This window comes from Centrocercus urophasianus, unplaced genomic scaffold (genome assembly GCF_019232065.1).
Source record: "Centrocercus urophasianus isolate 14NV4802_14NV808 unplaced genomic scaffold, USGS_Curo_1.0 seq_11, whole genome shotgun sequence".
Classification (NCBI taxonomy): Eukaryota; Metazoa; Chordata; class Aves; order Galliformes; family Phasianidae; genus Centrocercus; species Centrocercus urophasianus.
In genome coordinates, this window is record NW_024884253.1 from 12,149,799 (window position 1) to 12,162,565 (window position 12,767).

The window sequence follows — 12,767 nt, forward strand, 5'->3', positions numbered from 1 at the left end:
TTTTTTTTTTTCCTCAGAGAGATGATAGAGCATATTCTTTTAAGCTATGGAAGGAAATACACTGATGATGGTAAGTTTGGAAAAGCATGTATGTTTTGAATTTGAAAAACAAAATAGTTACTGAGTAACTGAAAACTTTATGAGGATGGCTCGAACAAATTAACGCGCTACACTAAAACTAAACACTAAGTAAAAGAAAGAAGTAAACAGCGAGATAAAAAATTAGTAAAATTGTTAGAGAAAGTTCCATAGGAAAAAGCTGCTCAACTGTATGAGACATGAGAGAAAATTAATGAACCGACAGAAGTACCTGAAGTGATATTTTAGATGTTTACAAACAGTGGTTTTGTGACTGAAGGTAGATTGCTTTTACAAACTGAATGCAATCTCCTTATAGATACTGTAGGAGATCTTGGATGCCACGTATTTAAGCAGTTGATAGTAATATTAATTGTGCCACAGATTATAGATGTCCCTGAATTCTTCTTGTAAGAAGCAGCCATCTCCATTGCCTGTCTTACCTATGTACATAATAGGTCAGTGCCTTCATTTAAATTCTTTTTCATGGCTGTTTTCATCTCACCTTTGACCAAAGTGGAAATTGCACACCACCTTACAGGGCACAGGAGAGCAGTTGTATGACACAGATTGTCCTTCTCTGATTCGTATATTGAAGCACATTGCACAAGGAATAGTTTTGAATTACAGGGAGACCGAAAAGGTGGAAAGCAATATGGCTGACTTTCAGAGAACTTCAGCCAAGTGAGAGTAGAAAGAAATTCTCCTTATTCCTGTAATCTGATATTACGGGGATGACTGCAGAAATAGAAGTTTTAATTGTTCAACTAAGGCAGCAAACACGTTGATACAAGTTATTCAGAGGTAGGAATGAAAACTGTGGGAAAGCATTACTGTGGAAAAAGGGAAAAGAAGATGATTTGTTCTTCAGCATGAGAAGATATCATTGAAGAAGACTAGAACAGAATGGAAATTTGAGGCTGTTCTCTGTTCTACTATCAAAAAAAGCAAGAACTCAAGCTATTGTGTCTTTTGTTTCTCAGCAGGGGAGGTTTACTTTGAAATGCATGAAGATAAAATATGCAGAGCTATAGTGCAAATGCTTTTGCAAAATGCAGTTAAATTCAATTTATCAGAGTTTCATGAAGTCTGGCAACAAAGTGTCCCTGAAGGGATGTCAACAAGGCTTGATCAGCTTAAGGTAAAAATACAAAGTATGAATTCTTTAGTGTTATATCTAGATTTTATGATTGGTGGGGGTTGACTGTATTTCTGTCAGCTTTTAAGTACTATTTCTGACATCCTCCTTGCAGCTAGCAGTGAGTTTTAGGAGGCTTTGGAGATACAGAGAGTAACTTCTTATGCATTCACTGTAGAATGAAGAAAGTTCAATTGTTTTCATTTTAATTAAAGCTTTCTCTGTGATGCTGATCTACAGGGTTTGGCTCTTGTGGATAAAGCCTCAAGACCAGAGACCATCTTTCTGCTAAAAGTAGAAGACTTACCTGAAGAAAATCAGGAAAGATTGAACAGCTTATTCAGCATACAGGAAAAATGGACGGAAGCAGATATTACCCCTTATATCCAGTAAGGATATGTTAAAATAAGATTGTATTTAAAAAAAGAAGTCAATTAAGCAGAACTATGCTATAATTGGAGTTCACATTCTTCCCTTTCTGCATGGCTGACTTTCAGCTATGTAGTTATGTCTGAAGTACTGTGTTTTAAATTACTACAAATTCTACATGAATAGAATCCCCACTCATGTGAACTATAGCTACATTTGTTGGATTTGAACTTGTGTAAAAAGCTGATCCATTGAATTTAAATGAGAACTGATTTGATTGAGGCAGACTTCAGCTAAAGAAAATGTCCTGAATCTTTACTTAGTCTCCATATTTACAACTCAAGAGCTGTACAGCAGTAGTGCTTCCTAAACTGCATCCTTTTTTGTCCTACGTTACAATGTTATGTGGAAGACCAAGCCAGACTGCATGTGGACAGGCATAAATGGTAACCCAGAAGCTACTTCATTAATTTTTTTGAGTGGCTCTAAATTTACTTTAATATAATTATTTCAAAGCTAGTTTGAGAGAACAGCAATAATAATTTAAAACAAAACAAAAGCCTTGCTTCTCAAGGCAATCGTGGTCTTTCCTGTTCCTTAAATTTCAAGCCAAGTTCTAAACTTTAGGTAATTCAGAGCATTCGGAGAGTAACTCTTGTGATTTTCTCCCAATACCCAAGTCCAGCTTATGGCCATATTTACAGTCATTTCACCGAACATCGTGTCTGAAAGCATGTTTAATGCTAACGTCATCTACTTTATTTCCTCTGTAGAGACTTATGTGCAGAGAAGCAGACGGTTGGTCTGCTTCTGACAAAATATGCTCGATCCTCAATGCAAAATGGTATTAAAGTTTATAATTCCAGAAGACCTATCTCATAAAAAATACTGTTTTAAAAACTGAGGATATCGTACGGAGTAACAGTGAATGTTGCTTCTTCCTCCCCCTTCTGGGGGAAAGAGTTGTCAGCAAATGTTATGTGGCATTCTTGAACTGAAGCAGCTGAACTTTGTGAACAAATTTAGTTTCCTGCACAGCTAAGTAGAATGAGAAAGAACTTGCCTCTTCTAGGAAACCATAATGTCTGCAGCCCATTTCCACCTTCCTCTGTCCGCTTTCTTTTCCTTTGTGTTTACAGTTACACTGGAAGTCAAGGTTCTTGAATATGATTTAGCTGTTTATCCATACACTGAAGACTATCATTAAAAATTAAAACCTTAGTAATAATTGAATCAAATGGATTTTAACAGCAGAATAAAATGTTTAGTCTTTTGTCCATTAGGGAGCATTTTTAAGCATGCGGATTTTGTTGCTATGTTGACATTTTGAATACTCACACCTTCACAAGCTTATGAATGAATTACTGTTAACTGAGACTAAGCTGGTTCTTTTTGTGACCTTGAATAACATTGACGCAAATTCTTGATAGTTCAACGCTTGGCAAAATGCAGCCTTTTAAATATTACAAGGAAAAAAAAGCATAATCAGGTTTGTAAAATCAAGTCTGAAGACATGAGAAAATTGTGTTACGAAGTTCCTGTAAACTGCCATTAGAATGTAGCTGATGTAAAATTCATCTTTTAAAGAAAACTGCCTTTGCTTTAAAGAGAACTTGCAAAACTTAGTAATATGAGTTTTTACGATTTTGGTATGGACAATAACTGCACATGAAAATTGTGCCTTGAAAACTTAGGGTGGAATATTATTTTGCTTGGAGCAATTAATTAGAAATTTGCTATGATATAGCCTTAAAATTGAGTAACCGTAATTGAAATTTCTTGATTATTAAAAGCAGTTTGCATTTGTCAGTGAAACAGTTTCATAACCAAAGGTACATTTAGTAAATGCAAGGTGATCAGTGGAGGGGGATGGAAGAAACAAAATCAAATAATTACACATTTTCTGGATTTTTTACAAATAAAAAGCTGAATAAAAGCTACTTCCTGAGTTTCGGTTATTTTTCTCTATTGATGCAGGATTGATTCCCTGTGTTCCGTATTTCTAAAGCATGTAAGTGTGCTATTTGACCAGTTGCACAGAGGCTCAGCTGGGCTCAGTTCCTGAAAGAATTGCCTTGTTCACTGCCTGGTTTCAACAGCTGTGGTCCTTTCTTTTAATAGCAGTGGTGTTCCCTCTGAGAGATAACAGCAGTCAGAATTTGAAAGCCTTTGAAAGAACTTCAGTTTGACCATATGTGGTTCTTTAGCTGAAATACATAAAGCAATTGATAGTTGTATAGGTTGTGATATAACAGTATATTTATGCTAGGTCTTGTTTGTGAAACAAAATTTAAGTATTACAGGAGTAGTGCTGTATCATAATAGTTAATGTAATGATTTAATATATCTAAAGTGTTTTAATGTGTGATTTTTCTACCTGTTGTTGACAATATTTCTGGTGTGTTTTGTGAACAGAAGTGAAAAGAATAACAGAATTAGCTTCTTTGATGCATTAACTTCAACATAAAGGAGATAAATCAAAACTTGCATATAAGAAGCAGTTGCTGGTTGTGAAGAAATTAGATTTTGTGTTCTGGTAATTCTAACTCAAATCTCTCCACAGGGCAACTAGAGTGTGAAGGAAGAGTGACAGACTGCATCTTTTTGTTGTTGTTGTTGTTGTTGTTGTTCTTCCTGCCAAGTTTTGGGCAGCACTGTTAGTATCTTAAATTGGTTTTGGAATCAAAAGGCAGGACTGCAGCCTTTTACTATCTTCCTATCGATCTTTGCTGGGTACATCCTTGAGTTTGGCCCATAGGTAACTTCGTGCATTCCAAGTACCAGTAAGTGCTTGTCCAGCACTGGCACTTCCCTAGTGCCAAGCAAGAGGGCCACACGTGATTAAGCAACCAGGTTTTGGAGCCGAAGTGCTGGCTTAGTGCAGCTGGAGCCCTGCCTGAAGCAGGGGGGGCACATTACCGTCCCTCTGCGTTCGTGCCTACCCAGGCTGTACCTCACACAGCTGTCAGTTAACCTCGGCCTTGCCGTGAGACCGAACACGCCGGCGGGGTTAACGTTTCCCTTGGGGCTCTACTGCTGTTGCAAACCTACAACGCGAATGGGAACCAAAAAAACGCAGACTTCGCTACCGCGGGTTCCTCTATCCCACCTGCGCCATCTTCCCGCCGCACCGACGCAACCACCGCCCAGGCTGCGCGCATGCGCACACATCCCGCTCGGGGCTGCGCCAGAGGCGCGCGGAGTGCATGCACCTCTTGGGTTACTTTCGGAGTTTTGTTTTCTTTTATTATTATTTTTATTTATAGCTGCCTTTGAGAGTTACCGTGGCGCCGCTTTGAAAAGCAAAGATTTTGGGAGATTTTGGCTTCTCAAAGAAGCAAAGCTCCTTCGGGCTGGCTGTGACCTTTCACCCGGCGGGGTGAGAGGTTGCTGACAAAATGGCGGCGGCTGCCGCGGCAGGGCGCGTTGGCGGGAGGCGGCCGAGCTGCTGAGGGAGTCCCGCTCGGCCCTGCCCGGCAACCCCGGACGAGAGGGAGCCCAGCCCGGAGCCACGTCCGTAAGATCGAGCCGTGGGCCCCGCGCCGCCTCTCCCCTGCCCCCGGCAGGCATCCTGTCAGCGGGGCGCTGCTGTGTCCGCCCGGCCGTTCCGCACCCCCACGGCGCTTTCCGTTATCCGGTCGGTTCCCGTAGGCGACATGCGAGCTGCTATCATACTCCAGCAGAAGGAGAGGGTTGCGAGTTACCTCGTAAAGGGTTATGTAAAAAGGCAGCGTTGTTGGCGTTGTAATCATGGTGCTGAGCCGAGCTGGAGATGCCTGACCCGTCAGTCACGGACCTGCTGTGGAGATGAGGGATCGCCTGCAGCGTGGCACGGGGAAAAGCCGCGGGAGCCACCGAGCAAGGAGGATGCTGGTGTCCTTCTGACAGCCTGTGGTGTGTCACAGTGCTGCTGGTCAGGATGAACAGGAAGAAAGGAGACAAAGGATTTGAGAGCCCAAGGCCATACAAATTATAAGTATCTATTTCTTAAAAGATTGCTATACTTCGGATCCTGATGCGTTTGGAGCAGGCCCCAGGCCAAGCGGTGGTTTTCCACCCGAGGAGCTGAAACTCCAGTTTGGAGAAGCTTGCTCTCAAGTGCATGCACGTTATGGGGTTTATCTTGTGCGATCTCATGGTCAGAAAGGCTGTAAAGCGTGCAGTCTCATCGTGCAAAGAAATTTACATTGTGCTCCTTGGAGCTTAGAGATCTTTCCAGGCAGTATCAGCACCACAGATCATGCTATCACATTTCGTTATTATTTGTGTGTCAGGCCCTCTAGTCTCACAGGCTTTTTAATGTATGAACACAAGTATATTTATAAATAAAAGCTAGCATTTGTGCTGAGGAGGTCTGAGCAAATGATCATTTTTTACAGTTAGTTTATAGCCAAATTATAAAGAAATTGGTTGATGTGTCAGAGAATCTTCATGCTTTCATGATATTCAGCTTGGAGAAAAGAAAGCTCCAGGGAGACCTCATTGTGGCCTTCCAGTACTTGAAGGGAGCACATTAACAGGAGGGGCAATGGCTGTTTACGAGGGTGGATAGTGATAGGACAAGGAGGGATGGTTTTAAACTGAGACAGGGGAGGTTTAGGTTAGATATTAGGAGGAAGTTTTTCACACGGGGTGGTGAGGCACTGGAACAGGTTGCCCAAGGAGGTTGTGGATGCCCCATCCCTGGAGGCATTCAAGGCCAGACTGGATGTGGCTCTGGGCAGCCTGGTCTATGGTTGGCGACCCTGCATGTATTGAAACTGGGGTATTGAAACTAGATGACCATTGTGATCCTTTTCAACCCAGGTGATTCTATTATTCTATGATTCATGTCTTTTTTTTTTTTAAAAATAAGTTTATGATTTCCTTATAAATCTGTATAATTTTAAACAGAACTACTGATGGTATCATAGGGATTTTGGTATGTAGGTGGTGTTTGAATTCATTAGTACTAGATTTTTATAATTTTCTTGTAGGATTTTTATTGAAGTCTCTCAGTTGAAGCCAAGTCCTTTTTTAATGCACAATCATGAGTATGTTTGGTACAGTGTGTGACATGGTGTAAAAGCTGCATCAGCATAAGGCTGTATCTTCAGTCAGTAGTCTGAAGTGTTGAATAGATGCTGTCGACTGCAGAAAATATACAGAAATAAGCTCTGAAAGTTTTTACAAGTTGGAGTTACTATTTTATCTCTTAGAAAATCAGAGTTTGATTTACCAAGAGTTCTAATATGCAACTCAAAACTTAAGTGAATACGTTTGACTTGTTTATAATACTGATCTTGATTAATATATCACAATTGTCTAATAAATTTTTATAACATTCTAACTGTAAAAATGCATACTGCAACCTTTTTTTTGCACGTAGTACCCACTTAAGTAAATGATGTATGAGAAGCAACTTATCAGGTTCCTTGGATTGCAAGTGTTAGGGCTGCATCCCATTTCCAATATTAGTATCACAGAATCACAAAGTCCTTAGAGTTGGAAGGGACCTCTGAGGGCCATGTAGCCCAATTCCTCTGCACTGAACAGGGACACCACAGCACCACAGCGATTTGCCCATCACTAAAATATGAGAACTTGATTTCAAGCTATCAGTAATGCTGTGTATTTACGTACACAACATTCAAAACCTTGTGGAATTACCTTCTTATGTTATTAGTGCCATTTGTACTGGTATGATGCTACACTTTGCCTTTCTTGGAACTTTTCTGGCCTTGCATGCAGCATGAATTATTTAAGTGAGAGACATAGGCCGTGGCAAATTCTCTCCTTACAAATGCAAGCTGTATGCAGAATTTGTCTACACCATATGCTGTATGATCACTCTTTATTTATAACTCTTGGAATATTATTTTAAATACTGATAATTGTGCAAAACCTTACTTTAATTTTTTTTTTTTTTCCAGCACGACTCACCAGGTAGTTTGTATCAACAACATAAATTTTCAGAGAAAGTCTGTTGTAGTAAGTATGTCTTAGTAAAATTTGAAAGAAGAAATGGAAAGTGTGGATTTCCTTCATGATTTTAGAAGTAACAGCTGCACACACAAGCTGATTATGTTCTTCAGCTTCTTATGCTTTCTCTTAAGTCTGTCACTCATAGAGATGCCTCAAATGAAATACCCTGTAATAGCAATTGTTCTAACCTCTGTGAGGAAAAGCTTTCTAAAAGCTTTCTAAAGGAAAGTGGATAATACTGCAAAGAAATCTGCAGTCAAGAATTAACTTTTAACAGTGTTAGTTGGTGTTAGGGATAAAGTTATTTGTAGCTTGCATGTGACTTCATGAGATTTGAAGAGGCCTCGAGGCTTGGAGACTATTTGTGAATGTGGATGTATGGCTGAATGGAGTCTACTTAGATTATAAGAGTCATTTTTCAGGCTTAGATGCCAAAGCCTAAAACATGGGCAGAAAAAGGTTGGTAATAAACTTGATATCTAGTCAGCAGAGGCAAATATTTTCCAGTAAAATAAATATAGTTAGCAGTCCTTTTCAAGTTTTGATTTTTATTATTATGTACTTTGTGACTGGGAAAATTCACCTGTTAGATTATATGAAATAAAATGTATTTTAGACGTCTACAAGGAAAATACTATTTTGTAGGTACAGAATTAATATTTTACCCATGATTTTCTTCTGGAAATGCATTTGATTTGTTTTATTTTTAATATATGGCAAAAATTTTAAAGGAAGTGTTGATTTGTTTTCTCGTAGGGCTACGTGGAACTGACAGTATTTCCCACAGTTGCAAACCTGAATAGGATCAAACTGAACAGTAAACAATGCCAAATTTACAGAGTGAGGGTCAATGATTTGGAAGCAGCTTTCATCTGTAACGATCCAACGCTGGAGGTTTGTCACCATGAGTCAAAGCAGTAAGTGAAGCGTTTAAAACAACGTGGATGTTGTGTTGTCTTTTGTTGTGAAGCATCACCTATAGTGTTAGCTAGTTTTACTTGTTGATGAAGAAACTGGTAAAAATCTCATGTCCATTGCTTTTTGGTAAGAGAAGCATAATGGCGAAAGTGTTCACTATGTGTTCTCTTTTGACCTTGCTGAAATGTATGTCTATGTTTTCACATTTTCTTTTGGATGGCTTGGTGGAGTTTGCAGTTCTCAGAATTGCAAAAGGACTTTCACTGAAAGTGCTACAACTGTTTAACAGTGGCTGATATGAAATGAGACTCTTCTGGATTGGCAGGGACCTCCTGTGATCATCTGGAAGATGAGAGCGAGTAGCATTTAAAACAGTCATAGCACTCAATTATGTTAAGAAAGGAATCAGAAGAGATAATTGATGAAATCGTGTAACTGTTATCATTTTGTGGAGAAAGAACATTGTGTAACATCCTAATGGCACTGTGGCACATCATATCTTTTAAAAATTTTATTTCTTCCTCAAATTATCCTGTTTAAGAGCAGTAAATGAAATCTGAAGATGAGACATGCCAGGTGAAACACAATAGGCTGAGAGCAGACTGGTTTTCACATTGCTATCAGAACTTAAAAGAGAGCTTCTATCTTTCATTATTCCTGTTCATATAAACCTTTAATTAGTACGTAAAATGTATTTTTAGCTTTTATGTCAGTGATAGTTTGTCCATCAGTCTAAAACATTATTCAGATAAAACTGAAAACCGTATTAGATTATTATAGGTCAGGTTTTGATTTCTTCTTGAGTCTTCCGGGCATCACTGCTTTTTTTTAATGGTCAGTATCTGACTGTCTTGAAAAAAAACATTGGAAAGTTATAAAGTAGTTCACTGTGAAGTGTAAAACAATGTGTATAAGTTTGCCCTCTGTACACAAGGTGGCAGAGAATCCCATCTAGCTCGTGCATGTAAAGAAGAGACTGGAATCTTTTAAGTACTGCTTCCAGCCTGCAAGAAGTGTTGGAACATATCTGCTTGGGTCTTGTCTAAGACTGTTGCTGTAGTGTTACAGCAGCCTCTGTTGTCATCTTCTTCCCTTTTTTCACTGAAATTCTAGCTTTCTTGATTCTGTCTGTATAAGGAATTTATTTTTCCAAGCTGTAGTATGCAGACATCCCACAGCCTGTATTTGACTACTGAGACAACCACTCATGTCTCAGCCCATTTACAGTTAAAATGAACAAAGGAGATATTTTCTTCTTCTGTGTGTTTGTTTGTTTTGTTTTATTTTTCCTTGAGAGTGTATACTGTTAAATAGGCACAGCAAAAAAGACTTCTGTTCTGCTCTGATAAGTGAAGTTTGTGGTTATCCTGCTCTTGCTGGGATATTTGCTTCACACATTTGTGATAACCGTGGTGCATGTTTGAGAAACTATTGCATTTGAGTATTGCTTTGATATAAAGGAAGACATGCCTTAGTATAGCTTGTTAATGGACACATACTGCTTTCCTGTGTGTATGTACTCTATTCAGTATAATTTTAACCTTGAGCAGTGTATATCTGTCCATTCATTAATTCATCTACTTGTTGTTTTGTTTGGTTGTGTTGTTTTTTTTTTTACGTGAATCTTGTAGTTCTTAAAGACATTTTGATATCCTCCAGTATCACTGGAGGATATGGATGGCTGGTTTAGATGGAAGCAGCAGTAAGCTGCAGAAGAGATCTTTGTGACAGCCTTTGGGGCATGTGTTGTAATATTCTTTCATCTGAGAGGCCAGGGATCAGCCTTTAACCTATGCACAAAACAGACAAGTTACTGCTGAATAAAGTGTGTGCTGCTTTGTGATTTCCTGCAATAAATAACTTTCATTTCATTTCATTTCCACTGGCAGGATTCTTCCTCTAGTTGTAAACTCATGATGCACTTTGTCATTGCTTAATCTTTTCCTAGCAGAAGTGTAGAGAAGTTTTGAAAAAGGGGATGGCAAGCACTTAGCTGTGGGCAAGAAAAGTTCTTTTTTCAATGTGACATACATTCAGATTGTTGTTTTATTAATATATTAATAAATTAATAAGAAAGGTACATGCATAGCATACATACATATAGTGTGCAATGTATTTAAGCTCTGTACTGTGTTTTAGAGCAAGGCTCCAGAAGTACTAATTTGTAGTTAGGAAGCAAAGTGCAAGAGTAGAAGTAGTAGTGAATTACATATGGAGCAAAGATCTTGTTTTATGAAGCTGATGCTAAATACTGCAGAAAGAAAGTTGTTTATAAACTGTGTTTGCTCTGCATAGCAGTTACTTAGCACTGCTGCCTCCAGTAGCGGCTGAAAGTTGGCATGGAGGTATTGAGAATCAGTGGGTAGCTTTAAAGAAATGTCTTTACAAGATTGCTCATTGTCAGTCAGTCAGAGGCACATTCTTGGTCAGTAATTAACAGTGTTCTGTGTCTATTCAGTTAATAAAATGACTCTACCAGGAAAACTTGTGAATTCATACTGCTATTTCACTGTCAGCGCACACTTTCCATTAGGAAAACTTAAGTTTATTTCTTGGGATGTAACTTCTGGCTTATGCCCTGTTTTTTGTTTAAAATGGTCATATCCGGAGAGTAGCCTAACCTATGAAAAGATTAGTCTGTGGTCTACATCTTCAAGGGATTCCTTTTACAATGAATCACCCATTTGAACTGGAACACTTCACAAAAATAGAAATATCAGAATAGACTGTTTCCCATAAAATGTTAAGCCCTCTGGAGTCTACCTTTCATGTTATAAAATCATGACCTTTTCCTGTCTATGAGTCCATTGATTTAAAATGTAACCACAGGTTCATCATGAGACTCAAACTTGGAAAAAATCCTTACTGATGTACTGGAAAAGAGTCTCCTATTGACAGTCATGAATTTTCAGAACAAGTTTACATTAAAGTGGAAAATCTTTGAGACATCGTAATCTATTAAAGTGTTACTGTTTTCTCTTGCTAATTTCTTTAATTAAGAAGATAGTTTTCAGTTATGCAGTCTTTTTAAAAGACAGTTTTTCCAATGATATTTGCCTTTGTCAGATGCTGTTTCAAGACAGCTTACAACAGTGTTAGCTGAGGTGGTTTTGATGCCCCTGATAGTCTCCCATGCCTCAGCATTAGCACTGCTCTGAGCCCTTGGTGAGTCACATCAGGGAGTTAAACCAACTGAAAGCTCTCTACCAAAAAAATTTAAGCTGGTTTGAATTCATCATATAGTTGAAGTATATTCCAGTAAACACAATTCAACTACCTTTAGGTGCACTTCAACTATGAAAAAAACATCATGGTTGTGTATTAAAACTTAAGATTGAAGCATTTCTGTATTTAGTCCCGTTTCAGAAGCATTCAAGCTAAGTAGACAAATTGAGTACACCTGCAATTCTGGGTCTTTGCAGTGGCACCAGGGAATGTGTCCATTATCACTGCCTAAAATCAAGAACTGGATGAAAATATGCCCTCAGTATATTTTGGTGTTTGGCTAAGTTTTTCAGATGAGTAAGGCTGAGAATACAAGCATGGTGTTTGACTTATATGGACTTCTGGGATGGTCTTGGCATAGCTAATTACCTTCATTCTTCCAAGTCAGGTACTGTAATTTGGGTTGAGTGCCGTTTTCTTGGTGGGTGGCGAATACAGAGTGGTTAGATGAAAGTAAGTAAAATCCTGAAATGAGATCATGTCTGCTTAGTGTAGACTTGAGATTCCATGGAAGAATGGAGTCCACAGCCAAAAGTTAATTTACTCCATTGTTGTGCAGCACCGCTGCAGGGAGCTTTATGCTTGACTGCAGCTCTGTCCCCACAGTTGCCGGATTCATCAGAGGTGCACAGCTAAATGCTCAGGATTCCTTCTGGAAGGCAGAGGTGGCGAGTAACTGAAATACTTTCTCCTCACAGAGAAATCTGTGTACCAGCAGATTAGAATTAAGAGAGACGTCGTGCCCAGTTTTGCAGAGTTAAAAATCCATTTTGAAAGAATATGAGAGCTGTAGCATAAAGATGCAAAAGCAAAGTTATTTCTGAACTTGACTGGTGTATCTTTCAGTATGCGAATACGATAATACTGAACAATAAGAAGATAGCATTCAGCTTGTAGCAGTAAGCACACCTATGTGCCTGTTCATTTCATAGGAAAACAGTTAATCCAAGTCACAACTAAAGTAGTGATACTGCTTTAGAATGAAATGCGCTGTCAACTGATATGTAGTCACTTAAACTGCTGTAACCCTATTGTAGAAATTTGTCTGCATCCTAGATAAATGAGTTATTGCAAT

The 12,767-nt window shown here is 38.8% G+C and overlaps 2 protein-coding genes across 9 annotated transcripts in view; both read left to right on the plus strand.

Annotated features, from left to right (window-relative positions):
• The first annotated feature begins 8 nt into the window (after nt 1-8).
• Nucleotides 9-3,525, plus strand: DSCC1 (DNA replication and sister chromatid cohesion 1). 2 transcript variants are annotated; one of them, XM_042809036.1, is made up of 3 exons: nt 9-70; nt 1,062-1,219; nt 1,457-3,525. In XM_042809036.1, exons 1-3 carry the CDS (start codon nt 22-24, stop codon nt 1,607-1,609), a joined length of 360 nt encoding a protein of 119 aa, XP_042664970.1. In that variant the 5' UTR covers nt 9-21; the 3' UTR covers nt 1,610-3,525. The 2 variants fall into 2 exon arrangements, with proteins under 2 accessions (XP_042664970.1, XP_042664971.1); XM_042809037.1 differs by having other exon boundaries at nt 21-70; nt 1,065-1,219.
• Nucleotides 3,526-5,125: 1,600 nt separating this feature from the next.
• The window catches only part of TAF2 (TATA-box binding protein associated factor 2), a 75,403-nt gene continuing 67,761 nt past the window's right edge, over nt 5,126-12,767 (plus strand). For 4 of the 7 annotated variants that reach the window (XR_006167168.1, XM_042809038.1, XM_042809040.1 and 1 more), the window contains exons 1-3: nt 5,127-5,557; nt 7,501-7,555; nt 8,306-8,466. Coding sequence is in view for 6 of the 7 variants with exons in the window: in XM_042809038.1 (XP_042664972.1) it covers nt 5,505-5,557; nt 7,501-7,555; nt 8,306-8,466 (269 nt within the window). In the remaining variant the exon portion in view is untranslated. Of the gene's footprint in view, nt 5,558-7,500; nt 7,556-8,305; nt 8,467-12,767 lie in introns of all 7 variants that reach the window. The other 3 variants (XM_042809039.1, XM_042809042.1, XM_042809041.1) reach the window with 2 other exon arrangements.

Excerpts from the sequence above, each read along its gene's own strand:
- DSCC1 (XM_042809036.1), top strand. The coding sequence starts at position 22 with ATGATAGAGCATATTCTTTTAAGCTATGGAAGGAAATACACTGATGAT. Across the intron at positions 71-1,061 it reads AAGGAAATACACTGATGATG|CAGGGGAGGTTTACTTTGAA; the intron begins GTAAGTTTGGAA and ends TTTGTTTCTCAG. Across the intron at positions 1,220-1,456 it reads CAAGGCTTGATCAGCTTAAG|GGTTTGGCTCTTGTGGATAA; the intron begins GTAAAAATACAA and ends GCTGATCTACAG.